The following is a 27,591-nucleotide window of genomic DNA, read 5'->3' on the forward strand; positions in this document are numbered from 1 at the left end:
GTTGGAATTAAACGCAATTCACTCAAGCACTGCATGCACAAGCCGAATGGGCCTATTTAAAAAAAGAAAAACAAACCTTCAGCAATTAATCGAAATTCTTATTAGAAACATTATTGATTATCGTGTGACATTTAAATGTATATTTAATATATTCAGATGAATATGCATAATTTATGGTAGGCTAATATGGAGTGGACTAGCCTATCAATGGATCTATTTACTGTAGTGTAGGCTAATATCACTAGCCTATACCAATGGATCTATTTACTGTAGTGTAGGCTAATATCAAAATGCATTTTCCCCCTATATGCTAAAATGTTACAGAACCTTATATTCCTGTTTTAATAAATGTATTTTTCCTATATGCTAAAATGTTACAGAACCTTATATTCCTGTTTTAATAAATGCATTTTTCCTATATGCTAAAATGTTATAGAACCTTATATTCCTGTTTTAATAACAATACATCTCAGATAATCACAGTTTTAGCCTACTCCTTTTTTTCCTCGAAATGACCAATTTACAATTAAGATAAATAATTGATGAGATATTTATTTTTCGTAGAATTACGTATAAACCAGATTCAGTGTCAGAAATATTGCTTTACACAGCTGGAGGGAAAATGTGTAATTGATCATTTCCTTAAATTAATTTATGTAAGAATTTCATACAGCTATTATTGTTTTCCTCACTTTAAAATGTAAAATTATTTGAAGGCATTTTATATCCAAACACTGGATGCATGTAGAAAAGTATAGGATATAACCCATTAAACTAAGCCAACCATAAGCCCAATAGCTGCAGGATATAAAATATTCTGTTAATATTAAATAATTTGTTAATTACGTTGGCACCTGTTAAAATCTTCATTGATAATGAAATGAAGAAACAAGACAACTGGCAGAATATTCTGGGGATACTGCATGGCAATATACTTTCTCGTTTGGGGTAGGGCTATGCCTCAATATATGCTGTTTGAAACGATTTTTATAACAAAAGCATCACATTGAGGTGAACTATACAAAAATACCTTTCACTAATCAAGATAATTTAACAAAAATATGACCGTTAAAACTTGGCCAAAATGTTTTAAAATCACATTGAAAACGAGATGTGTGAATTTAAAAGAAGTTATAGGTGACTTTATCGGTTGCACAACGAGCCAAATATAAACAAGATAAAGGCATTTGATTAGAGGCAATGTTCATATAAATTATAATAGAAAGTAAATAAAACATTATTCCGCATGTCTAATTGGGTTCTAATTGTTATAGATTATGTCTATAATCAATGAGATATAGGCCTATTCAATTTGTATAGTCTAAAAATCAACGTTATTTTTACACACACACACGAAAATCATGGTGACATGACATGACAAAATCTTCAATTTCGTGCCAAGAAAATAGCCATATAGACAAAATAATTAGAAATATATATTTTTTCCTTTTTCCCCCAAATAAACTAGTATAGTAAATAAAAAGCACAATGGTGTTGTAACAGACATTATCAAACTGTATGTAAAACATATCTTTCACTGGCACTGCATGCCAACCTGTTCATAGGTTCCGGTGAGCATGCCATACACGGACTGCATGGTCTGACTCATAGCTTACCTTGAGGTGAAACACACTCCTCCAGATATCTCGGTTGGCAGCATTAAAATGAGAGCAACTTTAGACCAGCAGTGAATAAAGAGACGCGCTTTCAACCCCCTTTTTTTATCCTCCTCTTTTCTTATTTCACACACTCCAGAGTGCCGACAACAAACCTAAAAGACAAATGGCATGTTGACAGACCACCAAACTATTGTCTATTGTCTTGTTCTCCGCGTCTGTTGCTCGGCATGCACGCAGCCCTGTTCTGTGCTCGCTGAGTTGGTTGTGCATAAACTGGGAGGGAGGAGGAGATGATGAGCTAAGAGGGAGGGAGAAGAGTTGGAAGATGATGAAGGAACATGAGAGATGATGCATCCATCCTACGTATTGATAGGACTAATATGAGAATGATCTCTTGCGTTTGTGTTGCACGCATATACGTTGGATATGTGCAGAAAGATAGATGGAGACTTATTATAGAAATAATAGCCTAGCTCTTGATGAACGTGAGAAATGGAACGATCCTCCTGGGAAACTATATACAGTGTTAGATCATTATGCAACATTTTTTATGATTAATTAGCAATTATCTAATTGTAGTGCAGTTTGCAATCTGAACAAAGGCACGCCGAGATTTTAGATACAAATGCATGGCCATTAGTCAAAACTGCTAGTTTATATGGGGAGCCACTTTACATTAAAATGGGAATAAATAAAGTACTTATGTCTGGCAGGAAAATATAGATACCCAAATTCACAGTTTAGAATTTCAAATAAAACGTTTGTTTGAATTCTACTGTTCCACTGTTTTCTTATTCAGCTTTAACACTGGGAGAACACTGCCACCCAGTGGCACACTTGCAACAATGCGCATACAGTTAGTTAAAGTAGTAATTATGTTTTATTCATAGAAGATAATTTCCCCGATTCTCAGCAATAAAACCATAAAACAGTTTTAAAAGCAGATGCATCCGTAGTATCAACTGGCAAACTTTTGAGAACAGTTCATAATAACTTAACACACATTTTGTAGGCTATTCGATTATTGGTCACATGATTTCAGTTTCAGTCAAATGCTGAGATTTCAGGAATAATATACATTTCAGTCATGAAACCTGTGTATTACTTGTAGCTGTAGCTGAATGTAAGTAAGTCTTTAAATTTATTAAGAGTATGAATCTAGCCATATCTGTGTGAAAATATTAATTTGGACTAGTGGTGCAAGAGTTAATCAAACCAATTGATTATACAAAATAATCAACAATCACTAATGTAATAAAACAATCGATTAATAATTGATCCCTGTTTTGGGCCTGTCATATAGGTGAACATTTAAAAAAAAAACTAGTGCAAATAGCAGAGCTACAATTGTAGATCAGCTAATTTCACTATTTCTAAACAACACTGTTGTGTGACAAAGCATAAAATATGGCTTATAGATTTCTTTCATTGATATTTAAAAGGTAAAAAATAAATATTTTCCCAAAAAACAGAATAATCACAAAACCAAAAAGGTAAATCCATAGTTGCAGCTTTAACAGTTAATTCTGTTGTTTCTGTCACATGATCACATCATGGTTCCAGGTGGCCTCAGACAAAGAGCTGGCCATGATCCTTCCCCCTCAGCTTTAAACCAGACAGGATGGTATGGGCACTCCGGGCCTGTTCAACAGGAAGTCTCCGTGGTGGTGGTGGTGGTGAGTGGCACAAAGCCCGTCCCTGTCCCACATTCTGTTTGTTGTTTGACTGATTCATGTTCAGATTAGCCTGTCGGCCGCACCGCGCCTCAGGAGCAGTCCTCTGTGTTGGAATGGATTGTGCTGCAGATGGAACCGGCGGCGATGACGTTGTAGATGTTGTGCCTAATCCCAGCGTACACTGCACAGCCTCGCGGGGGCGTGGCGGCAAAACTTCCACCTTGCCCTCTGCTCTGTTAGTCTGGTGGGTGGTCTCTGGGTGGGGGTTCAGTTTCCCTGGCTCTGGAGAGGAGCTACGGCTGCTGTCTGTGCTGTTCTCTGGGGCCCCAGCCATCCAGGGCTCTGCTCTTGGCTGCCTGGCACCCCCAGCAGGGCCTGATGGGTTGCAGTGTTGGGTTCCTGGGGTGGGGTGTTGTTGGTGGTAATAACGCACCACTGGTTGCCTGGAGAAGTAGTGATGTGGCTGGATCCCCAGAAGAGAGTCTGGCTCACCTATCGGACCGCCAGAAGCTCCCTTTACAACCAGGACTAAGAGGAGGAAGAGATGCAATATGACGCAAACCAAATGACTTCATACAACAACATACTTTATCTTACACACAACCACAACAATTGTTTTATTACCCTCCTTTCCCTAAAAGGATCACAATGGAAACAAGCCTCAAGGCTTAATTGTGTTTTTATCCTTTTTATATTAATTAATTTCAATTAAATGGCCAATCAATCAATCAATCAATCCTACTACTACTAATACAAAGATGACACGCAATAAAACTCCTGGGTGAAAAATTCTAATATGCATGCTGGCACAGGGTGGCATGAGCTGCAAACCTCCATAAGGAGCGGAAATGCCTTCCCTCCTCTCAGTGCAAGAGTATAGCTACCATAGAGTAGAAACCAACAGAAACCCAAATGACCATGAGTTTGTGAAACAGCACTGCCACCTTGGTTGTGTGTAATGTGGTACTGAGCTGGCACTTGTTTGTGATGCAGTCTCCTGCCTCAGAGGTTAGGCCTAATTGTTCTTGAATTCTTATTTGTAAACTTGGATGAAGTGGGGTTCATACCATAGAAACGGGTGAATAATTATTGTATATCATTACGTTTTACTCATATAAAAGCTTTGGTTTAAGTATGACATATTTTAATAATTAGTATGTCTGATGGCTCTGCTGGTGGTAACACATTACACACAGACAATATGTCGCTGCATTAGGGGCATGCCGGTCGCACATACATGTCAGAAGCATCAGCGTACCGTTCCCTTCCATGCTATGGCAATAATACATAATAGGTCCGAGAGTCCGGATGCGGAGAGCTGACATGTCGCAATCAGCGCATCTGAAGCATGGAGTTCAACATTGGTGTACTTTTGCCAACCAATAGGAACGAAGCACTTATTCCTATCATATATAGCTACCAAACAGAATGGGATACATTTCCTCTTATGACTTAATTGTTGTATTTACTATTTCTCCTATTTGTCTTCAATGATTTGTAAAGCAGCTGGTTGTTAATCACCAGGTCCCTTGGTGCTGTCTAATCTGGGTCACACAACCAGAATACAGACACGCAGAGGAAGGCCTAGGGCTAAAATGTGTCCATTCCATTTAAATGTGTTAGGCTACATACTTATTTGTGAGTGCTGATGACTTAATTTGCTATTTTTATGCCATTTGTGTAGGCACGCATCAGAGTTGAGGATGCCAGTTCACTTGTTTGAATAGCTACATTACTACCACGTCACACAAACGCAGCAAAAGTAGCAGATCCGCAAGCTCAAAACGTGGCACGAATATACACGTTTCGAGCTTGTAGATCTGCTACTTATTGCTGTTTTTGAAGGGACCTACTGAGTTACGCAAGCCTTCAGAGATGGGCCTATCTGTGATTTATGAAACCAATCACTTCAAAGCGTAATCTATAATCAGAGCGGCTCAATTAAAACAAATGCTCGAAGCGGAAAAGAAGAGACACAAGCAGCAATCAGCACGGCAAGCTTTACCGTTAATTACGTTTTGGTTCCTATGCTTCTCTTATGTAAAATAACATGGTTCAATAGAAAGGAAAACCACAAAAGAAAGGGTTCAAAGCAAAACTAAGGGTGAGAGCCTACAATTGACTTGACCCACAGCTTGCAACACCAATGATCTCTATGACCCGCCTACCTGCTCCCTCATTGGCTTCAGGGCTGAGCTGGTCCACTGCCTCATTGGATGAAGACTTGTCAGATATATAACCCTCGCTTGACTCTCTCTTGATTGCTCGACTCTGTGGGAATGACAGTCTGAGTATCAGTCTGGGCACACTTTAGCGGACAGCCGCGGACAGAAGAAGCTGTGTTTTACGTCATTTCCGAGTTTTTAGACTGGTGGATGGAAAAGAAGCTCTACCTCCGCGGCTGACTGGAGGAGAGCGTTTCCGGGAATCTGTCTGTCGCGGGAGTCAGCCGTGGAGGTGGAGCTTCTTTTCCATCCACCAGCTGTCTAAAAACTCGGAAATGACGTAAAACACAGCTTCTTCTGTCCACGGCTGTCCGCTAAAGTGTGCCCAGAGGGTCTAGGGACCAGGTGACAGCTTTGGAGTAACACATGGGGAAACTGAGTAGATTTGTGCAGACATTACTAGCTAGGAAATCCTACAGCCATTATTATGTAGGCTATAGACTGCATGATAGAGCATAACTACAGAGATGAGTCTGGAGCCAATCTAATAAACTCACATCACATTGTGTGATTCCACGCTTCACATTGTGATTCTGCTATTGTCACTCAATGTTGGACCTATTAGTATTCTATAGTCTATAGTCTATAGGGTCCATGTGGTTAAAAGAGCAGTCAGAGTTCATAGAGGCAGAGCAGCAGAAAAGCAGTGGTCAGTGTGTTAATCCTGACAGAATAAGAGCGGGCTAAGCCTCTGGCTGCCCCTATGGCCGTGCCAAGGTGCTTAAAACAAGCAGGAACTTTAATCACTACAAGCAGCTCGTGCAGCACTACTCTCTCTGTCCTGTGCATAGAGTATTCTGTCATCATTAAGACATTGTACATGACCATTAATTGTCACACAAATAATTGCGACCAACGGCAACGATTTCATTGTGTTTTGAACACTGGAACATTGTTGAGCATTAATAGTGGAAACAGTCGATCCACAAGCTCACAACGCGTCACACCACAATGGGTTGCGAGCTTGTGGATCTGCTATTTCCACTATTTATTTTACTATTTTTTCTTTTCAAAATGTATGACATTTTTTCAACATAGACGATTATGATGACGATTATTCAAAAGTAATTGCGACTATCTCAAATAATTGCAATTAGGCGATTATGTAATAATTGTGACAAGCCTAACTGTAGCTACTCCAACCTCATGCAGCAGTTAAATCAATATTAACACGCCGAATACGGGGTTATTTAATCCATTAAATCATAGCGCCCGGCGATTCATAGTAGCAAAGCACTTTTACCGACAGATCAAAACAGGGGGGGAACAGGCGCTCCCAGGCTGTGGAGCGATGCGATCGGCTTAACCTCCATCATTTTGATAAAACTTCGTCCTGGGCGCTGGGTTACTAATTGAAACTAAAGGGCGGTGAACTTCGTCCTGGGCGATCGGGGTGTTAACATATAAAATATAATAAATAACATAATTTAGGGCTTAATTAATTGAATAATTGCATATATCACAATATCAATAATAAAATCTATCCTTTACATTGCCCAGCCCTGATTGATTTAGTTTATTCTTACTTCTAGTGAGCGGGGCCGTTCTCTGGAGGACGCTCCGTGGTCGTGAGCAGAGGAGATCTCCAGGTGGGCGGAGGTTCGACGAGGCGGGGTGTCTGGAAGAGGGGCCGTGGGGGCCGGCGGAGGGTCCGTGTTGGCTCTCTTTCGGGGGCCAAACACCTGCTCCTGGTGCGTGACCAGGAACTCCACTATCGAGGCCTGGTAGCTGGTCTCCAGCAGGGCCACCATGTCTATGGACACTAGAGGGCGCAGGAGAGTCGGCCCGAACACGATGCCCAGATTCCCAGAAGTCATCTTGTTCTCCTCGTAGTGCTCTGACACTCTGTGAGGAAGAGGAGAAGCTGACATGAAGCGACTGTATGAAACTCTGTGAGGAAGAGGAGAAGCTGACATGAAGCGACTGTATGAAACTCTGTGAGGAAGAGGAGAAGCTGACATGAAGCGACTGTATGAAACTCTGTGAGGAAGAGGAGAAGCTGACATGAAGCGACTGTATGAAACTCTGTGAGGAAGAGGAGAAGCTGACATGAAGCGACTGTATAGAAGTGGTTCTCAAACATGTTCTCAACAAGTTGAATGATCCCTAAATGTATTTGGCCACGGACCCCACATTTTGTGCTAGGGACACAAAGAGAAGATCCATGATTTTACAAAATAATTTTAAAATAACCTACGGTATCTGCAAGCTCTCAATGTGTCATGATGCGACACTTGTGAGCTTGTAGATTGAACCCCTTGGGGGTTCCCCAGTCCTCAGACATCTTTTTTAGTGTATGTAGGAAATGTCAAGGGAAAGTTCCCATTTCATAAAAAATAAATCCAGACTCAGCTGAAGAACTCTCTTCAGTTTTTGTGAAAACCAATCAAATGCAGTTGGACATTTCAGCCCACCTGTGCAGGTGACACATCATGTGATGCAGTGTGCTGTAGCAGTACGTCGGGAGTCTCTCCAGCAGCTGTCGCAGGTTGAGAATGACCTCGTGCACCGACCTGGAAGTCTCCACCGTCTTGCCTATTCGGATGAAGTCGTTGTACAGGTCGAAGGTAAACAGGGGCTCTGGAAGCTGTGGGAGGGAAAAGACACAGATTAGCTCAGAATCAACATGACTTCATGACTTCAAGCACTGAGATAAATACTCAAATGAATGTTAAATCTGTTCCATTCCCCATGATTTAGAGTGAGCAAGCATATCATGGAAACAGTCTATAAGAACCTGATAGAGGGAATCTTGACTTTTAACATGGCAATGTGGTATGGCAATCTTAATGTAAAAGGAAGAAGCAATTGCTGCAGCAAATAGTGAACCTAGCCACAAAAATCTTTGGGAAGAGACAGAAACAATTACGTTGTATCTACAAGGAAGTACTTCGGAAAAAAAGATGTCAAGGCTTTATTTAATTTTTGGTTTATCTGTTTTAGTTCATTGAGTATTTTAGTTCTCTTTGTTTTTGTATTTTCTGTCTTCTGATTTGTTTATTTTAATATTGCTGTATTTGAATGTCTATTACATTGAAAACGAGGGCCTGCCCCTCAACTGTAGGCTACTCCGAGTTGAAATAAAGGATTAATTTATGATGATTAGTGTATACCTCCTTGAAGAAGTGCTTGAGGACAGAACTGACGTCATGGGGTGAGTGTTCCGACAGGTCCAAGTGGTCCCCTTGAGTCTCAAAGGCCTGGACCAGCCTCTGGACGCGAGGCTTCGACCCACTGACACGATACACTCCCTGGGAGAAAGATGGGAGGTTTACTGCTACTGTAGCTGTGCTTAACATCACTAACTGTTAGGCGTCTAATGCAATCAAATCTACAGCAGCCTGTTCTGCATACGTGGGTCAATAGCAGTGGTGGAAAGAATACTCTACATTTTTACTTAAGTAAAAGTATCAATACTCCAATGTAGAAGTACTCCGGAATACATCCGGAATTCAAAATTTACTTGAGTAAAAGTACAAATACTTCAAAATTACAAAAGGTACAGTGCTTGATTAAATGTACTTTACACCAGGGGTTCTCAACCTTTTTGGCCGGGGACCCCCAGAAATGCTTTGGCCATGTCTCGGGACCCCCGCCCCGCCCCCTCCCGACCCCCAATTTAAATGTACTGCTACAATAACCTTAATAATAGAGACAATACACCATAAATAAACACAATGAAACCAGATATAATCATTAGGGAAGGTGTATTCACATAGTACTATGTGTACTATACTGTATGTAAACTCTTAATTTCCATTTCCCAGCCATTCAGTTGCAAAATAATAATAATAATAAATAATTATTAAAGAGAACCCCTGCTTTACACCACCGTCAATAGTACCTGGACATCGAGAGCGCGGCTCTCGATTTCCTCCGTGCAGCGACGCACCACAAGGGGCACCTGGTGCCGGCTGTGCCGTAGCAGCATGGAAAGGCCCACGCCAAACAAGACCCCCTTCCTCTGTTCACACTCCATCTGACACACCTCCAGACACTTCCTGTGGACGGCCAGCGGACACTGACCACAGCAACAGAGAACGGAACAGAAAAACATTAAAAAAGAATGATCCTGTAATCCAATCTGTTTTCACAGATTGGTAATAAGTAAACCATCCATCTTTGAAAGGTTTTATATAGTGTGTTATATATCTCTCCTCTATGGCCTCCTACCTCCTCACACTCGATCCCGTTCACCACGATATAGTTGTCACACTGTTTGCACTTGACCATCTTGCTCTTCATCTTCCTCAGTCGGTGTGTCAGCGCGGCCCGGGATGGCGTGCGCACCTTGCTCCCCAAACCGTTGGCTTCCACGGAGGAATCCATGCTGTCTGAGAGCATGAGGAGACAGAGAAGGCACCATTATAAACTGTGTAGTAAAAGTATTTTTTGCAAATGCCTAAATCTTTACCAGTAGCCTATATTATTAAAACCCGGAAAACCTCTGTCATTTTAGATTTCTAACCACTTTAACCATTATTTTATACTTTGGATATTCAAGATATAGATCTGCTATTTTAGAAAAACGTGAAAATATGTGAAAATCTTTGAATATTTTGATTGAAGTGAAAATGTTTCTTTCCTTCTGGGGGTCCCTGGAACAAAATATTTTGAAATGGGGGCGACCAAATACATACAATTTTGGGGTTCCTTGACATTAAAACGTTTGAGAACAGTTTTAGGACTGTTTAGGATTTAGAAGACATCTGTAGAATCGGCCTCTGGTCTTAATGGGTCTTAAAAACAACAAACCAAACCAACCTGATTCAAGTACTGTTGCCATGTCCCGTTCATCCAGGTCTTCTGATGACATTGTCCCAGTGGACGGGGCTTTAGGCACCATCCTGATACAATGAGCTGGAGAGGGCCAATATAAAAGGTTTAGCACTCATTTATTTTAAAACACCGGCATTCACAAACACAATGTTTTGGCCATGCCGAACACTGTGGAGTGGAGCTTCGCTCTTCGCTCTTTCACACTGTATCATTATTATTGTTATTATCATAATTAGAGATGTCTGTATCGGTATCGGATCAGCTCTTATTTGGTCACATCGGGTCATATCGGTATCGGCAAATATGCCAGTCTAACAGATACGACACAGGGGTAACGGGTTGACACTATGGCAGGTAAATAAAATGTTGGGCCATGTGGAGTTTGCTTTGGAGTTGCCCAAACTGCAAGTGCACATTTGAGTGAGAAGTCTGCTATAAACACAACACAACACTAGTCCCGGTCGGTGGACTTCAAAATAAGATATTTTTTCTTTTTTTATTATTATATATATTCTCTGGTATCAGTATCGGCTAACACAGAAATTGTGGTATCGGATCGGAAACTAAATAAGTGTATCGGGACATCCCTAATTATAATGAGGACGAAAATGAGGAGACATTAGCTTACCGGGGCTAGACAAAGATTCCATACTGTCTCCCAAACTCTCACTGTCACTGTAACCCATTCTTCCTGCAGAGCATCAAAACAAAATGAGTGGACACTTTTCCAAAGACCTGGATGTGTAAATAAACAGCACATTACAGGGCATTTCTACAGGGACTTCTTACGTGTATAAATGTGACGTCTGCCATCCAGGCTGTCATCCAGCAGGGAGAAAGAGTCTGGCAAGGTGCTGAGGGGGTTACTGGTCTTCCTTTTTATCTTCCCGGATCTTTTATCAAAGGAACAGTAGACAAAAACACAGACAGATTTTAGCTTCACTGTTTTGAGCGTTATTGGAAGGACAGTTTTTACTACCACTACATCTCAGAGGCAAATATTATACTTTTACTCCACTACAATTATTTGAAAACTGTAGTTACCAGTAAGATGCCCTGAGGGCGAGAAGCGACCTCTCACTAAAGGGCAACCCTGAAGGGCGAGGTTGCGCTGAAACAACAGGTCTGGGAATGCCAATATATGGACCTTTTTTTTCTTCTATTTTTCCATTTTCAGGCTGGGTAGTGCGTAAAATGTGTGTTAATTAGTGAGGCCAGGCGGGGCCTCGGGCCAGTCCAGTTAGGGCCCAGGTAGGGCCAGGCCTTAATTTTCAGGCCTATTAGTTTTCGCCAGCTGCCAGGCGCAGCTGCGCTAATAACTTTGGGGCGGGCCCGTCGAGAGCTTGAATGGACAGGTATCACTCAAAAGGGACGGACGGACAGGTTTTCATAGTAATCTGGCAACTAGTTGATTATTATTGCAAAACCTACATTAAGCACTTCAGCCTTAAACCTTTTGGCCATTTGTAAATAGACGATCTACAATAGACAAGCTTGTACATCTGCTATTTTCAAAATATTTATTTGACATTTTATACATTTGAAAACTTGTGACATGGGATATTGCACATAAAGACTGCTTTCTGCTTTTGGTACTTTTAAGTAAATTTTGATAACCATAACTTTGTACTTAATTATCTTAAGTACATTTCTAATGCCAGATGTTTTACTTGTGACAGAGTATTTCTACACTGCAGTGTTGATTTATTTTACTAAGTAAACATTCAAGTAATTTTCCCACCAATCCGTCTGTCCCCGACAACTGCTGAGACCGCAAAAGAGATAGTAAGTCTAGACGAACATACCCTTTGCCTACGTACTCCTGAAAGGTGAAGGTTTGTAGGGGCTGCTCCGGAAGGCGCTTGCTTAAGATGTACTGCAGATAGGGTTCCCCGGGCTCCACGGGTCGGCATATCATCTCCAGGTTGTGGTAGCCCAGGGGGACAGCCTCTGTCTGCTGCCGCTGGTAGTAGAACATGTTGACTGTAGCCTAATGCAGAGAGAACACGTTGGGCCAAGCCCTTTTTCATACTCAACATATCTATCCACAGCTTCAGCTAGATATATACACATAGATAGATATAAACATAGATTTTTGATTTCAGATGTTATTAATACATTACCGTCCCGACATTACCAAACTCAACTATTCAGCTAAAATAGTTAAGTCAATGTTTGGTTAAACACTGCACGGTTAGGAATTCAACATACATTTTAATTATGGTCATAAATCAATCAAGGGTCAACCGTTGGCTAGACTTTTAAAACCAATCAGCAATAGAAAACGCAATGGTATGGCAACAATAATAAATCTTTACGTTTTGACAAAACATGAAAACACAATCATTTTCACTGTGTTGTATCTACAAGTATCTCAAGCAAGTTTCAAGCCATACTGAACGGAATCCAATGGCTTCTTTGAAAGTCAAACAAAAATAATAAAGTAGCCGGCATAAATATCAAGTAGTCAATGGGTTAAACATGCCAGACCAGCAGAATGGTCCTTTAATGTTGCTTGTTACATCTATACCCATAATAGAATGTGGAATATTCTTCACTGAATGTCACACCAACCTCTTTGAGCACTGTGTCTCCCTGACAGACGAGCTTGCGAATGTGAGAAATAATGACATCTTTGGCCTTCACCAACTCATCCTGTTGGAACCGGGCATCGTAGACACACTGCCTGTAAAGGCCCTCCGACTCCGTCATCTGGAGGAGACCGAGAGATAACATCAATGCATAACGTACTGCATTATATAGCTGACGTACTGTATAAACTCTGCTAAATGCATAAATTGTAAAACTGCTAAATAGCGACAAAATGATATCACTGTACTTGACGTGCATCATTAAGCTTCGTAAGCCTAAAGCCACATACATTATAAACATTTTATACAAGGGGAAGCATGAGCCAGGCAATGTAAATGGTGAGAAATGCATTCGAGCACTGTTATTAATTCCCGTAAAGCATGAATTATGCGGTTGCTTTGCCGAGTGTTATGGTAACCAATAACCATGGAGAGAGCCAGTGGCCTCTCTGGCTGTCTGCTTGTCTCCCATTTATTATTTTATATGGCTATGACATATATTGTTTGTCAGTATGCGTGCCGTGGTATTGGCTGTATAAAAGCAATTACACATACATACATTACATGCATACATATGCATACATATCACATATGATCACTGTGGTGATTATTATAGTGCACAGAACTGCACACAGAATGTTCTTCTAATGTGCTTTTAATGACTTGCAGCAATGCCCAAGCAACAATAGAGCAACAACAGCTCCAGTGAAGTTTCACTACAAAAACAGCAATTTGTGGTTCACTCCCTCTCATAAAAAAGAAAAAAGAAAATACATAGCCTACAGACAGTGACAAATTTAGGGAGAAACCGTTTCTTAGCAAGGTGCTGGGTCACCACAAGGTATCAAATGAAAGGAAAAACCAACATAAAGGGCTAGATTTTGAAGGTGCGTTTTACCTATTACAGTAATATGAGCTGGGGGCGTGAGGTATGTCATATTGCAATTTTAAGCATGTTAAGAAGCGCTTTCGACACCCCGTGGAGTGCGCAAAACGGCCTTGAATTAGTCATGGGAGTGTTTAAGGCGTGTTTGAGAGTTACCCAATCAACATGTCCGTACTATTTTCTTTACCAGTCAGCTGATGTCACATACGGAATGCGCACTTTGGGGATCGTTATTATTACATTTCTTCAGGCTGGCACCATAGAAGACATGACATATGACTTTGTCACATTTGGGTTAATTATTCCTATTGCACTGCATGCTGTCACCTTTATGCCTCAAAATAAGTTGTTTCTATTGAGAAACACCAGTAAAATTATATTTTAATTTAAATTATAATTATATTATATTTGAAATGAGTAATGAGTTGAATGCGTGGTGCGTATGCCCGTGATGGTATGGTCTTCGCTCGTAGCATTTTATTGAAGAAGACTTGGATCGAGTGTGATACAGCGTATGAAAGCAAACCTCTCAAGGATTATGGAGATGTTTTTATTTATTTTTAAGGTTGAGAAATGAAATAATTATGGTCGTTTCTAATCTCAACCTTTCAAAAAGAATGGATGCGTCTTTTGCTGGCTGTTGCCATGTCTCATAGAAACAAGTAAATAGGTCTATAAAAAGAATCCCAAAATAAGCGCATATAACAGGGGTCTGTAACCTATTTTAAATGAAGTGCCATGTTTTTATTTTCTAGATAGTGAGTCTGCTATATCCAGATTAATTTTAATGACACCACATTAAAATAAAAAACATATTTTGATTGTCCACAAATATAAAGTCCTTCCATCTTTTTAAATATTTTCTTGCACATTGTTATAATGATCATTATATATCCGCCTGCAGTCAGAGTTCATAGTTTTAATGAATGAATGTGATTCATTGTGAGCTGGTAGATCTGCTATTTTCAAAAGTAACATTTTAATTACATTTTTGTATTAGCCGTCCTTAAGTTGGGCAAATGCATTAATCTGGGGATCCTTGACATGGGAATGTGCTGTGTGAGGATCACTGGTTTAAACAACATTAGGAGAAACCTTTAGAAACAAGAAAAGCAACCACAACTACCAATATTTACAAGCAACTTTACAGAAAAAGAAGCCGCTTATAATAAACAGACTTGGCAACACTCCAGCAGCGTCCCAGAGCCGCTCAAGTGTAAAATCAAACAGTGCTTTAAATTCTTTTTGCGTTTATGAGGTGCCTAGACCCACGTCTAATCGTTATGCGCAGGTCAAGGGGCTTAATAGCAAATTGCGCAAAGCGAAAATAATTAACATATGGACACTCCCACAATGCTAAAATATTCAGCAACGTCGTATTCCATATGTGTGTGCGTTCAACACGGGACGATAAGGCTTTCATAATACGATTGTGCGCAGAGCGAGGCCAATTTATGTATTACCACATGGTAAAACGCACCTTCAAAATCCAGCCCAAAGTGTCTTAGTAAGGTGTTGCGTCACCACAAGCCACCAGAACAGCTGGTAGCATATTACCTTGGCATAATTTGTCCCAAATCTATGGACTGTCTAGCACTGATTCTCAACCTGTGGGACGGGGCCCAATGGTGGGCCGTGAAGATATTTAAAGTGGACGCAAAAATAATTGACAAAACACACAAATGAATGTGAGATATTTCCTGGTCTAAAGCGCTATAAAAATGCAATTCATTATTATTATAGGATAAACTCAATCACACTTGATTTGCAATCAAACCAAATCAACTTTGTATTGAGTTGTGGAAAATATGTGAAGAATGACTCATCTGACCATCACACTCATTCCCCCCCCCCTCCCCCCCCCCCCCCCACATTGCTTTATACCAGTCCCAAGGTATACCACTTAAATCAAAAGTCCATTGGTCTTTGTAACAATTTAGTAATATACTACTATAACACCCCTCTCTCTGTAGTTGTTGAAAGGTCTACTCTGTTCACACTAGTTTAGTGGTTAGAGTGTCCACCCTGAGAATGGGAGGTACGGTTCAATTCCCCGGCCGGGTCATACCAAAGACTAGTAGAAAGTGCCTGTTTTCACACGAGACAAATTTCAAAATGTCCACTATACTCCCTGGCTGCACTTTGGTTACATGAAAACGTAATTTTATTATATCATATTTCACCTTGGTCTGGGCTTCATCCCTGGACTTCCTGGTCTTCTTGTCGATGGTTTTGTGTCCACTGGTATCATCTACAACCCGAGCCTTCTCCAGGTCCTCACAGCGCTGGAGGTACTGGTGCCGGGCCTTCTTCAGAGCTGACTCTGCATCATTCTGAAACGCACGCACGCACACACGCACGCACGCACGCACGCACGCACGCACGCACACACACACACACACACACACACACACACACACACACACACACACACACACACACACACACACACACACACACACACACAGAACAGACTGTGCTTAATGGATGGAACATACAGTACTTCCACATTGACAGATATTAATTCAATTCAAAATATTAATTCAAAGTTAAGAAAATAAAATACTCTTTAAGAAAAGAGTACACTAGTATCATTAAAAAAACATTACTGGACGCTAAAGGTTGCTAAAACAACTCACCATCTTCTTTTGTTGCTTTGTCCACTGTTCCTTAAACTCTCTGCGCCACTTGTCAAGCTCATTCCTCTTGGCAGCCAAGGCCTTCAGACAAAGACACCAGATCACAAACATACATTTCTACACGTCTCTACAATACAAGCCATGCACAGTAAAAACCCAAGTGTTTATTTGGAACTTGGCCATGTCTCGGTTCTCGGCTCCATTTTACATTCTTAGGAGCGTAACACTAGGGATCTTACTGTGTGGGCCCACCGGCAAATTCTACTTGTGTGAGGGACAAAAGGTCCTTGCAGACTTGCAGAAAACAAACAGAGGGAAATTTCAGAAAAACCCATCCGTCTGCAAGGACCTTTATTCTGTGTGACACAGAAGTGTGTGACACAGTCTGTGTGTGTGTGTGTGTGTGTGTGTGTGTGTGTGTGTCTCTACCATAGACTGTAAAAAATATGGACAAAGCGTTCCCCGGGTCTAACATGAACGTAAAATGAAGCCTGTCAGTCCTTGAATTGTAAATCGCCATCTTTCTAGATCCGTTTTTGGTCCAGCTGGCCATTGGCTGGCCCAGACAACGAGGCGGGACTTCCCCCCTTCTTCTCCGTTGGTTTTTATTTTGACTCGAGTGGGTGGGGAATCCCGATCATAGACTGTAACGGTAGCCACGCCCCTCAGAACATACGCGGTTAAGGTAATACAGTCTAGGTGAAGTTGGGCCCAAATACATGGACTTCTATGGGGCTATGGGTTTTTTTGGGCCCAATGACAGTGCCACAACAGGCCATTATATGAACTTTCAGGAAATCCCGATTTCCTTAGTGGCTTCACAAAATATCTGTCTGACTGCCCCCCTGGTCTCTACCTGGTAACAGCGTTGTTGTATCTGTTCTATAGTCTGTCTGACTGCCCCCCTGGTCTCTACCTGGTAACAGCGTTGTTGTATCTGTTCTATAGTCGTCTGACTGCCCCCCTGGTCTCTACCTGGTAACAGCGTTGTTGTATCTGTTCTATAGTCTGTCTGGAAGCACCACTGTTTTTAATGTCTTGCTCCAGGGCCATGGTGTAGATGTATTGTAAAGGCATCTTAACCTACAAAGACAAGGAAGAACAACCTGTCTATTAACGCACAGTTTTTAGCAAGCGTGGCTCTATTATAATAATATTATAGTAATATCATGCATAAAATGCGTTACAATTCCTAAACAAAGTAAACTCAGCACAAAAAGTTCAGAAACGTTGGTCCAATATTTCTCCACTTTGATAATACTAATTGGTATTGTATTTTATATCATTTTAATCGTTGATTAGTCACCTTTACAACAAGGTACAGTTTGTAAGGACTAAGGATCAAAGATTCATTATCCCAATTTCTTAAATATCAACCATTAACCATGCAACGAGGTATGGCTTTATGCCATGTTCAGGCAAACACAATGAGAATACTATGAACACGTTAAAACAGTATGATATGTACTAGATACAAAAACTATACATGACACCGGGATCTGTGGCATTTTACATTTTAGCATTGGCATATTCAAAAATAGCGGATTTACAAGATCTGCTATTTTTTTACATTTTTCTAAAGCAGTAGTTCTCACACTTTCCATTCTCCAAATGTTGTAGAATTGACCTAGGTTATAAATGTTGTAGAATTGACCCAGGTTATAAATGTTGTAGAATTGGCCCCAGGTTATAATGTGTTAAAACTATAGTATAAATGACCCCAAAGACACATGTTATGCTGGCCTTGTTGGACACACTGCTTCATTATACAACATACAACATACATACCTGCTGTGACACACAGGACCTGGCACCCTCTGCAGCCTTCATTATGTTTTTTGAAAATTCTTGTTCTGTGAACAGAAATCATGATTGGCATGGGGGGTCAGATCAACACATGGGTCACAAGGTCAAAACAGGTCAGCTCCATATATGGAGTTCTTAGGGTGGCAGTGTCTTGAGTGTACAGGGTTTGTTGAGGGCCCAGCCTTCATTTTCCGTCTAGAGTTTGAATGGACAGGTATCAGTAAAAAGGGAGACATCGAAGAGGAAGGACAGGTGGAGCAGGAACAACATATGGAATGTCAGAACAGGTCAGCTCCATATATGGAGATCTAAGGGTTTGAGGTCATATGTAGAGTTGCTGGCCGGCTCCATATATACAGATCTAGGATGATCCAGTCTTCTCCATGTATGGCTATCCATTCAGATAGACCCTGACGAAGACCTTTTGGTCGAGTGCCTTGGATTCCATTTTTTCTTTTCAAGTCTGCAATTTACACCTTTGGGAATCAAGCAGTACAACTTGAAGGAAATAAAGAAAATTGTATATGGTTCTACCTGTATTACCAAAGAGCACCCATTTAAGAGCCACTAACTAACTGATCCCTGCAGCCCTTCCATTTCTCTATTTTTATGGCTATCCAGGGTTTGATGAATCAGTGTCGTGATCTTCATACATGGAGACGGCCATATATGGTGGCATGACATGTCACGAGGTGTGATGTCACGAGGCATGATGTCACGAGGCGTGACCATAATGGAGCCGTGACCATATATGGAGGCGTGATGTCATGTGGTGTGACCATATATGGAGGCGTGACCGACCAACCAACCGACTGACATAATAGTAAACTGCGACCTATGGTCGCAATAATAATATACATGAAAATAGCAGATCTACACTATTTACACATTTCACAATGTGTTTTGTCGCGCTGCCATTTTATGATGCAAAACAATTTTAAAAAATAGCTAAATTTTTCACAAATTACTTATTTTTTTGGTAATATAATGAATAAATCAAAATACAAAACTAAGAAACTCTATAAATTAGAAAACAAATCTACAAGCTCAAATCTACAAGCTCCCACACCCATCTTCAAACTCACCTACACACCTGTAAGGTTTCGTGACTGCATCGAGCGTGGTTGTGAATATTCCGTTGTCCACAGACAGACATATAAACACCACGCATGGACTCATAATGTGAAAACAATACCAGGAGTCTGTCGCATGGCTATATTGGGCACATCAAATAATGCTTGGATTCAGTTACTTAGACCAATTTGATTAACTGGATGATACAACCTTGCTTTTATAGTTAATTAGAATACAGAGACAATTACTGTAAAGCTTATGAAAACTCATGACCACATTACCCATGCTCTTACCTCACTGCACTGGCTACCTGTGGCGTTCAGAACATGCTTTAAAGTTGTATTGTTTGTTTTTAAATCACTTTAACGGCCTTGCATGTGCAGACAAGTTATTACTTTGGTCCTCAGGACAAGGATTGTAACAGAAGGCAACAGTGCATTTGCCATGGGCTTCACACTTGTGGAATAAACTTTCGTTGGAAGTTAGACAGGCTATCCCAGTGTCCACTTTTAAAGCTCTTTTAAAATCACATTTTTAACTAGAGGAATGGACTGCTAGACTTTACGTTCATTCTTAATTTTGTTTGATCGCTACATCAATCTTATTTTTTTATTGAACTGCATATAAATGTCCTTTCACACATTTTTCTTGTCTATTGTTTTTATGTCCATGAAGCACTTTGTAAACTTGTTTTGGAAAAGCACTATACAAATAATGTTTAATAATCAAGGCATAGCTTCACTGCTGACTGACATCAATATATCATCATCACATCATCATGATAAACGCTGCTCCACATCATTCGGGCAGGCTGCTCTGTTGTTAAACACTGATATTATATGATATGTTTACACTCATGGTGTGACTTCCCGGGGCACAGTGTGAAGCTGCCATTTAAATTGGACAATAACATACCTCTGTGCTCGTCTTTGGAACTCTTACACGATTACGGCATCGTCTCTAAAGTTTGAGTAATGCACAACTGTGTGCGCCCGAGCTCCACCCTGCCTATATTAGTCATGTATTCTTGTTGTTGCCCAACAACACTATTGTCGTCATAGCCAGGCAAGGTTCCGTGTGATTGCTACCAACAGGCTAACATGTTTGGCATCAAAGCTGACAGAGACAGTAACTATGGGCACCTGTGCGGGCTGCATGCACGATGCCAGAGTGATCCCTGTGCAAAGTGTGCATGCACTCTCGGGGCACTCTGACATTTCAATTACCCTGCGTTTAACTAAATAATCTTCCCTCTAATCCTTCTCTCCCTAGGGCTTGGTGTGTGATGAATGGAACATTGGCTGAGCACTGACCCTTCATGTACTGGCACTGGGCAAGATGAGCCCTGTGTGTTTGGTGAATTATGGGAACGTGGTACCTATAGCTTTACTTCCAGGTGCTTCATATGAACACCTGTGACCTGTCATAACAATCTTGGAAACAGAGAGTCATGACTTCAATCCAGGTTAAATCTAAGTAGAGCATCATTTTATTTTAATAAAACAAAAAAAAGGCAACTAATTCCTCCCACTGCTTGCCACTGCTGTTCGGGTGCAGTACGTAGTTCAGACTAGTCATTGGTCCAACAAACGACAACCCATCTCAAACCCTAACCTAACCATAACCGCAAGCACGGGAGCAGCGCATGTCCGACATGCGGACGCATGTCGTACTAATGCTCCGTCGGAATTACATGCGGTCCCCCTGCTGTTCTACCCTACTGGCTCACCTGCCAGTGAGGAGCCCCCACTGGGAGGATGTCCTACTCCTTCCGTTCAACATTCCCTGGTGACAAGTGACACCCCAGCCCGCAAGGATGCGTGCAGTGACGAATATCACCCGTCCTGCACAGCTTCGCTCCCCCGAACACAGCCAATTGTGTTCGTCAATTATGCAATTATTGTGTTTCCAATAATTGCATAATTCTGGAAACACACAAGCTTAGGCACACAGCGCACACACACACACACACACACACAAACACAGTCACACACACACACACACACACACACACACACACACACACACACAGACACACACGCTCGCACGCACACGCGCACACACATGCGCTTACCCAGGTTCATTCTCTTCTCCATCCAGGCCAGGAGGTCCTTGGCGTAGCGGCACCACGTCTTGGTGTACTGCAGGGCCATCTCAACTCCACCCTCACAGCGACAGAGGACCAGGTCAGCATCCTGGGCTGAGAGGGAGTACATGAGCATGACTCCAGGTCAGGTTAAACACCAACGCCTCAGCTGCAGTCCAAAAACAAAACTTCTCTACTGGGTTTAGAATTGGATGATCAAATGTATACGTAACTCTACTGATCAAAACAAATTTATTTAACAACCAAAAAGAAGCTGCACACAAACCCCATGTAGGATGCAATGACTGCACACGGGAAGTCATAGCTGGTCTTCAGATTTCAAAAAGCGCTGTAACTTCCCATTATATCTCAGCAAACAGCATGTATACTGCATGTTCCAACAGTAGAATGAATATCCAGTGTGTCCCAAAACATCATGTAGAAATTCCACATCGGATCCTGAATCTTCCAGTCAAAAAGAATGGAAATGTGAAGAAAGAAAAGGGGGGTAGGTCTCACACAGACCTAAGACAAAAGGCTTCAGCAAGATCAATTCCCTCACTGGTTTCTTCCTCTCTGGCGGAGTGTGCCACACCAACATTTCACTGCACGTATACATGTAGGAGCATGTATACAATGACTCTTGAATCACAGGGCTCCATTAGCTAGAGAGAGACACATCTCTGGTTTGAGAGCAGTGTCACCCAAACCAGTCAGAGCCCATATGCCGTGTGCATGCATACCCATATTACAGCTGCTCTGTGGTCGGCCAGCCAGGATGCTGACATGAGATCACTCTCTCTGACATCAGCTGCTCTTCTTCCCTCTCTGAGTCACTGTGAGAGAGCAGTCGATGTTGTGTGGTCTTGTGTCTGCCCTCTCCCTTCCTTTCTCTCAGTGCCCCACTGCCAATCCACCTTTCAGATGAATGTCAGTTTCAGCAGCTGAATTTAAAAGCAGAGATTAATCCAGAGGCTTTCACTTCCTTTATATATAATATATATATATAAAAAAAAAAAAAACAGTTGACGCTCCAGTTCCAGGTATCAGGCACATTATTTTGGCTGGCCCAAAATGTGCCATTTCTGAGAATGTGTGCAACTTCTCTTTCAAGTTCCTCAGTTGGACGATCCAAGTGCGGAAGTCTCTCACTAGTCTCTCACAGAAGCCAGTCGTAAAACAAAAAAAAACAAAGAATCAAGCCATGCTGATTTCTTTCTGCAAGCAAAATCCACAAGAATCAGTTTGAAGAGAGGCCAGATTGTGTGCCAGGTTGACCTCTCTTGGTCTAGCTATATCTGCATCTCTCCTTTCAGAGTTCAGGCTCTCAGTAGCTTCACATTGCCTTGAGCCTCCTGTGCTGGGATTGGGGATTAAACCATGACAGGTCCAGATTGCAGAGTGACAGGCTTTAGCCGTGTGAGGTTTAGCTCTTGTGTGACAGAGCGCCAGGCGGATAAGGACCTGATGGATAGCCAATCCCAGCCAAACAGTGCATGGTGCACTGGGAAAATGTTCAAGAATGTTCTGGCACTCCGTCTACTGCAGTTAGGATTTTACATAGTGAGAATTTCATAGAGAATATCTCATAGAAACGCTCCTTTCATGAGGTTGTTTACAGAATGACTCGATCGCAGGTGATTTGAGGGACAGGAGGAATGGGTGGATGTATTATAGGAGAGGGAGTAGGGGTGATTTAAACTAGTGCCTGTATCTAATGTACCGGTAAGCTCCTTATGAGCACCATATATTTCTCAGTGTTATTTAAACACTACTGAATGTGGCTCCCTAATCCCTAATCTCTAATGCATGCTGTGAATACCTGATAATGTGAGTCCTCAACGGGGTCAATCTATTTAGCACTGATTTGTCTACTTATCTCCAGCCAGCTGAGGTGAATCCTCATGTTGGAGTTTAAAGGTGTGTTTAAAACATTTCTGGGTTACCTTAACGTCCACTTTGGCTTTTGTGTGAACCCGAGACACCTTTTAAGTAGCTTGATTCAATATTTAGATATTTGACATCCGACATCTTCCTATATAAACCCATTGGAGCTGCAAGGCCCTTTATAACTTCAAACTCCAGTTTACCATGTTAGATTCCTATGTGACTGATATTGTCTTTCTAATCTAATGCGTGAGGCTGCTGTATTATTTCAATCCAACTTAAAAACTGTACACGTAGTAGAGTAGAAAAAATGACACCAGTGGTGTTTTTAAAGTTAGTTTTAAGGTATACTATTTTAAAATTCATATTCAATTAATAATATTGGTCTTGACTTGAAAAATATCACTGATTACAACAGCTGCACCTTGTGCTCTAATCCTCTCTTTACCCCTGTCTCATCCTAATCACGTTAGAGATTAGTCCACGTGTCTAATTGTTTGAAAACAAGAACAGTTAAAGTGGATTCCAGATAAAAACAAAATGGGTCACTCATAGTTGGGGGCATTCAGAACCTTTTTTTACTGATGGGTAATCCAGGAGGACCTGTTCGAAGACAATTATAGAGAGACACTACTAGCCAGTGAAGGCTTCTCACGAATCATGATTGGTGTCTTGTTCCCAATGTCAATTTATTACTACCGGTAGGTTGTCAACTAGACTTTCTAGTGTTGCTGACTATAATAAACCCCCTTGGCAAATCCTGCACGCACAGATCCACCAGAGTGCTCCAGACTTCCCTCTCCAGAGCAACATTAGTGACTCCCTCCTGGGGGTTCCCGAGACGTTCCAAGGCCAGTGAGTCGATGCGTTTCCTCCAACTGCGCCTTGGTCTGCCCCGGGGTCTCCTCCCAGTGGGACGTGCGTCGAGGACCGCCCTAGGGAGACGCCCGAGAGGCATCCTAACCAGATGCCCGAACCACCTCAGCTGGCTCCTTTCCAGGCGAAGGAGCAGCGGTTCTACTCCGAGTCTCTCTCGTGTGACTGAACTTCTCATGCTATCTCTAAGGGAGATGCCAGCCACACGTCGAAGAAAACTCATTTCGGCCGCTTGTATTCGCGACCTTGTTCTTTAGGTCATGACCCACACTTCATAACCATAGGTGAGAGTAGGAACTAAGATTGCTCGGTAGAGCAATTTGCCTTCTGGCTCAACTCTCTTTTCTTCACAACAGTGCCGTACAGCGACTGCAATACCGCCCCTGCCGCTCCGATGATACCACATGGATCAATCAATCCATGTGGTATTAATGTGGTATAGATAGCCAAGTCTCCACTGCAATGTCTCCTCTATGGCAAGAACACACACATGCCCCCACACTGATACATACAGGAGGCCTTCTGGGTATTCACTGAGCTATACACATGCAATTGTAGAAATTGTACCTGATAGGCTTCCATCTAGTTCGGTGGGATCAGACTCAGAGCGTAGTATCTCTTCACACTGCTGGGAGAGACAGAATATACATTAGAGATTAAAATAAATACCCTCAATTGTTAACTGACTCAATGGTTTCCTCATCAACAACCCCTCAGAGATAAAACATAATTTACTGGACAAATATTGATTCCTTACAGGCACATCGTCTCGCTCTGTCGGGTCTTCGGTTTCCGTGGAAGGTGCTTCCGGGATGGACAGAGAATCAGCATCATCCGTAGAACTACGGAAGAAAATGTATAAACACAATTATTCATTAATCTCAATGCTCTCATGGGCCTTTGGCATATCTGGTCGACTGGTGTTTGGTTAACCACATGAACCCTAGCGTCACTGTTCTGGTTCTGGTGTTTGGTTAACCACATGAACCCTAGCATCACTGTTCTGGTTCTGATGTTTGGTTAACCACGTGAACCCTAGTATCACTGTTCTGGTTCTGATGTTTGGTTAACCACGTGAACCCTAGCATCACTGTTCTGGTTCTGATGTTTGGTTAACCACGTGAACCCTAGCATCACTGTTCTGGTTCTGATGTTTGGTTAACCACGTGACCCCTAGCATCACTGTTCTGGGGGCAAACATTCTGCGCCAAACTGCAGATCTACGAGCTCTCAATGCATCACAAAGGGACCAAGTGTTGACCCCTGGGGCACTCTGGTCAGCGAAGCATATAAGTATATAAGTAGTGTTTAATACGGTACGTAAGGAATGATGGCATTTACACCTGCATCACCTTGTTGGGGTTATTTTGCCTCATCCTTGTCCTTGATGGCTATTTCTATACGTATGTATGTATTTGGTTAAAAGTAAAACTCATGTACCGAGCAGAAACTCTGTTTTACAATGTGTACAATTTACAATGAGTTCAACTTGCAATCTGTGAGTGAAAAACATAGCAACTTTCGTTTAAAAAAGTAAGACTTACGGATACTCCAAGGAGAGTTCAAGGTTATCAAAATCCCGGAAGATCTCACTGTAGCGCTTAGTTTCAGATTTACGTGGGGCCTTCTTCACATCTGGAATGGGAAATGAGCAATGTATTACTCAATTTCAACTGTTATAAAGTCTTACCATTTCATACAGTATACAAAAAGGAACCTTTAAGAAGTTCTTAGTATCAAATGAGACATGCGCACATGCTCACATGCTCTCTTTCGCGTGCACACACGCACACACACACACACACACACACACACACACACACACACACACACACACACACACACACACACACACACACACACACTTCTATAAACAGAACCTTGCAAACTTAATGTTGCTGTAACTGTGAGACTGTAAAAGTTTTGTGAGGATATAAAAAGATTTTTGATGTTTAAGTGCCTTTGTAAAAAGAAACAATATAGCTGTGGACACTACTTACTAACTTGTAAAATATGTAAAACTAACAGTTTTATTTTTGTTTCAAAACAGTCAAATAAGCCTGTTTTGTAGCTAACTAGACAGAAAGAACATAATGTGAAAGGCATTGCTACAAAAATAAAGGGAGAATTAAGAGTAATATAATGTTACTTCATTCTGAAAGTTGACATGAACTATGGTGCATTTAATTAACCAAAACCTCTACTATCTTCAGTTTAAATTTATGTTTCACGTGTGAACATGTAAATGTCAATGAGTTAACCGAATCTTTCTCACTCTCTGAGGCTGTCTCCATTTAGGTCAACCACATCCTGCTTGCAATCTGTATCATGCTGTTGTACAGAAACACCTTGTTTTTCATAACAACAGTGTACCAGTCATATATATACATATATACATTAGTGACCTTTAAGAGACAGATAGATATGCTGCACCGGCAGAAAATTGACTTGAAAGTATAATGCAGTGCCAAAATAAAAACACACGTGAGGCTTTTCTATCATACAAATATATTGCTATATCCTAACACACAAAACGTCACGCCGTTTTCAGTACATTTTTCGTTTTTCATCATGTGTAAAGACAGCCATGTTCGGTTACACGTAAATACAGAAGTAGCACAGAGAACAACAGTGTAAGAACGGCCACTGCTTGCTGTGTCAAAATGGAGAAAAGAGTTCAGGAAGTTCATCGATCCTGCACCGACTAGAGAGGATGTAGAACTAAACCACAAACAGTAAACACCCTGGCAAGCACATGCACGCACAAAGACAAAAACAGGCACGCACACTCACAAATTTGCACGAATACACACAATGTGCATGTCAGAAGGTTGCCTGAGTCATGTCAGCAGAACCCCCCAACACGTTAACAACAGTGGCAGTTTAGAGTAATTTATTGGCCAAATACTGAATCTGACTTATAAAATGTATAAAAGAGTTACATATAGTCTTTTATATTTGTTGATGAATTGAATACACAGGACCGCAATGGAAACAAGTCCCCAGGACTTTTTTTGTGTTATCCTTTTAGCCCAAATGTATGTGCTGTTTTGCATTTCTGTCTAATAAAGTATTCAATCAATCAAGGATGTCAAATCTCTCATATAAAACAAAATTAACCATGATGCCTGTGAAAGGTACCAACGCTTCAAATAATCCTACCAAATGATGTCACTTAGTTTTTGTTCTCACCTGTGGCTTCGGAGGCGTCCTTGTCAGGGCCCAGGGTCTCTTCCATGTCCTTGTCAGGGGTCTCTGCCATGGCCACAGTGTGACGGCACCATAAGGGGCCCTAACACTACTCTGCCCTCATCTGCCCCGAGGTCGTTGTACCACCACACACATGAAGAAACAAGTATTATCTGTATTGATGCATGTATACGCCACCGTACAGATACACACTTGACGACAAACGACGGGTGGATAGCCCTTTGTCAGCAAGCCCTT

General features: G+C 41.5%; 1 protein-coding gene across 6 annotated transcripts; it reads right to left on the reverse strand.

The window, feature by feature from the left end:
• Positions 1 to 1,664: 1,664 nt before the first annotated feature.
• gmip (GEM interacting protein) lies at positions 1,665 to 27,568 on the reverse strand. Of its 6 annotated transcripts, none has more exons than XM_080775418.1 (21): positions 27,337 to 27,568; positions 25,689 to 25,779; positions 24,902 to 24,986; positions 24,712 to 24,772; positions 21,370 to 21,495; positions 18,204 to 18,268; positions 17,391 to 17,498; positions 16,416 to 16,496; positions 15,960 to 16,109; positions 12,874 to 13,011; positions 12,105 to 12,289; positions 11,089 to 11,192; positions 10,928 to 10,990; positions 10,285 to 10,380; positions 9,694 to 9,854; positions 9,365 to 9,541; positions 8,634 to 8,771; positions 7,935 to 8,107; positions 7,047 to 7,365; positions 5,464 to 5,566; positions 1,665 to 1,771 (listed from the first exon to the last, which is right to left on the reverse strand). In XM_080775418.1, the coding sequence occupies exons 1-21, from the start codon at positions 27,404 to 27,406 to the stop codon at positions 1,743 to 1,745; spliced, it is 2,523 nt and encodes an 840-aa protein (XP_080631544.1). In that variant the 5' UTR covers positions 27,407 to 27,568; the 3' UTR covers positions 1,665 to 1,742. The 6 variants fall into 6 exon arrangements, with proteins under 6 accessions (XP_080631544.1, XP_080631541.1, XP_080631540.1 ...); XM_080775415.1 differs by lacking the exon at positions 1,665 to 1,771 and adding an exon at positions 1,998 to 3,823 and having other exon boundaries at positions 24,712 to 24,769; XM_080775414.1 differs by lacking the exon at positions 1,665 to 1,771 and adding an exon at positions 1,998 to 3,823.
• Between the last annotated feature and the right edge of the window lie 23 nt (positions 27,569 to 27,591).

This window comes from Protomyctophum bolini, assembly GCF_963924005.1.
Source record: "Protomyctophum bolini genome assembly, chromosome: 11".
In the NCBI taxonomy this organism is placed as follows: domain Eukaryota; kingdom Metazoa; phylum Chordata; class Actinopteri; order Myctophiformes; family Myctophidae; genus Protomyctophum; species Protomyctophum bolini.

Coding starts and splice junctions, on each gene's coding strand:
- gmip (XM_080775414.1), bottom strand. CDS start 27,406: ATGGCAGAGACCCCTGACAAGGACATGGAAGAGACCCTGGGCCCTGAC. Junction 24,773..24,901: donor CAGAGCGAGACGATGTGCCT/GTAAGGAATCAA, acceptor TGTCTCTCCCAG/CAGTGTGAAGAGATACTACG. Junction 8,772..9,364: donor GCCGCGCTCTCGATGTCCAG/GTACTATTGACG, acceptor TCTTTCTCCCAG/GGAGTGTATCGTGTCAGTGG.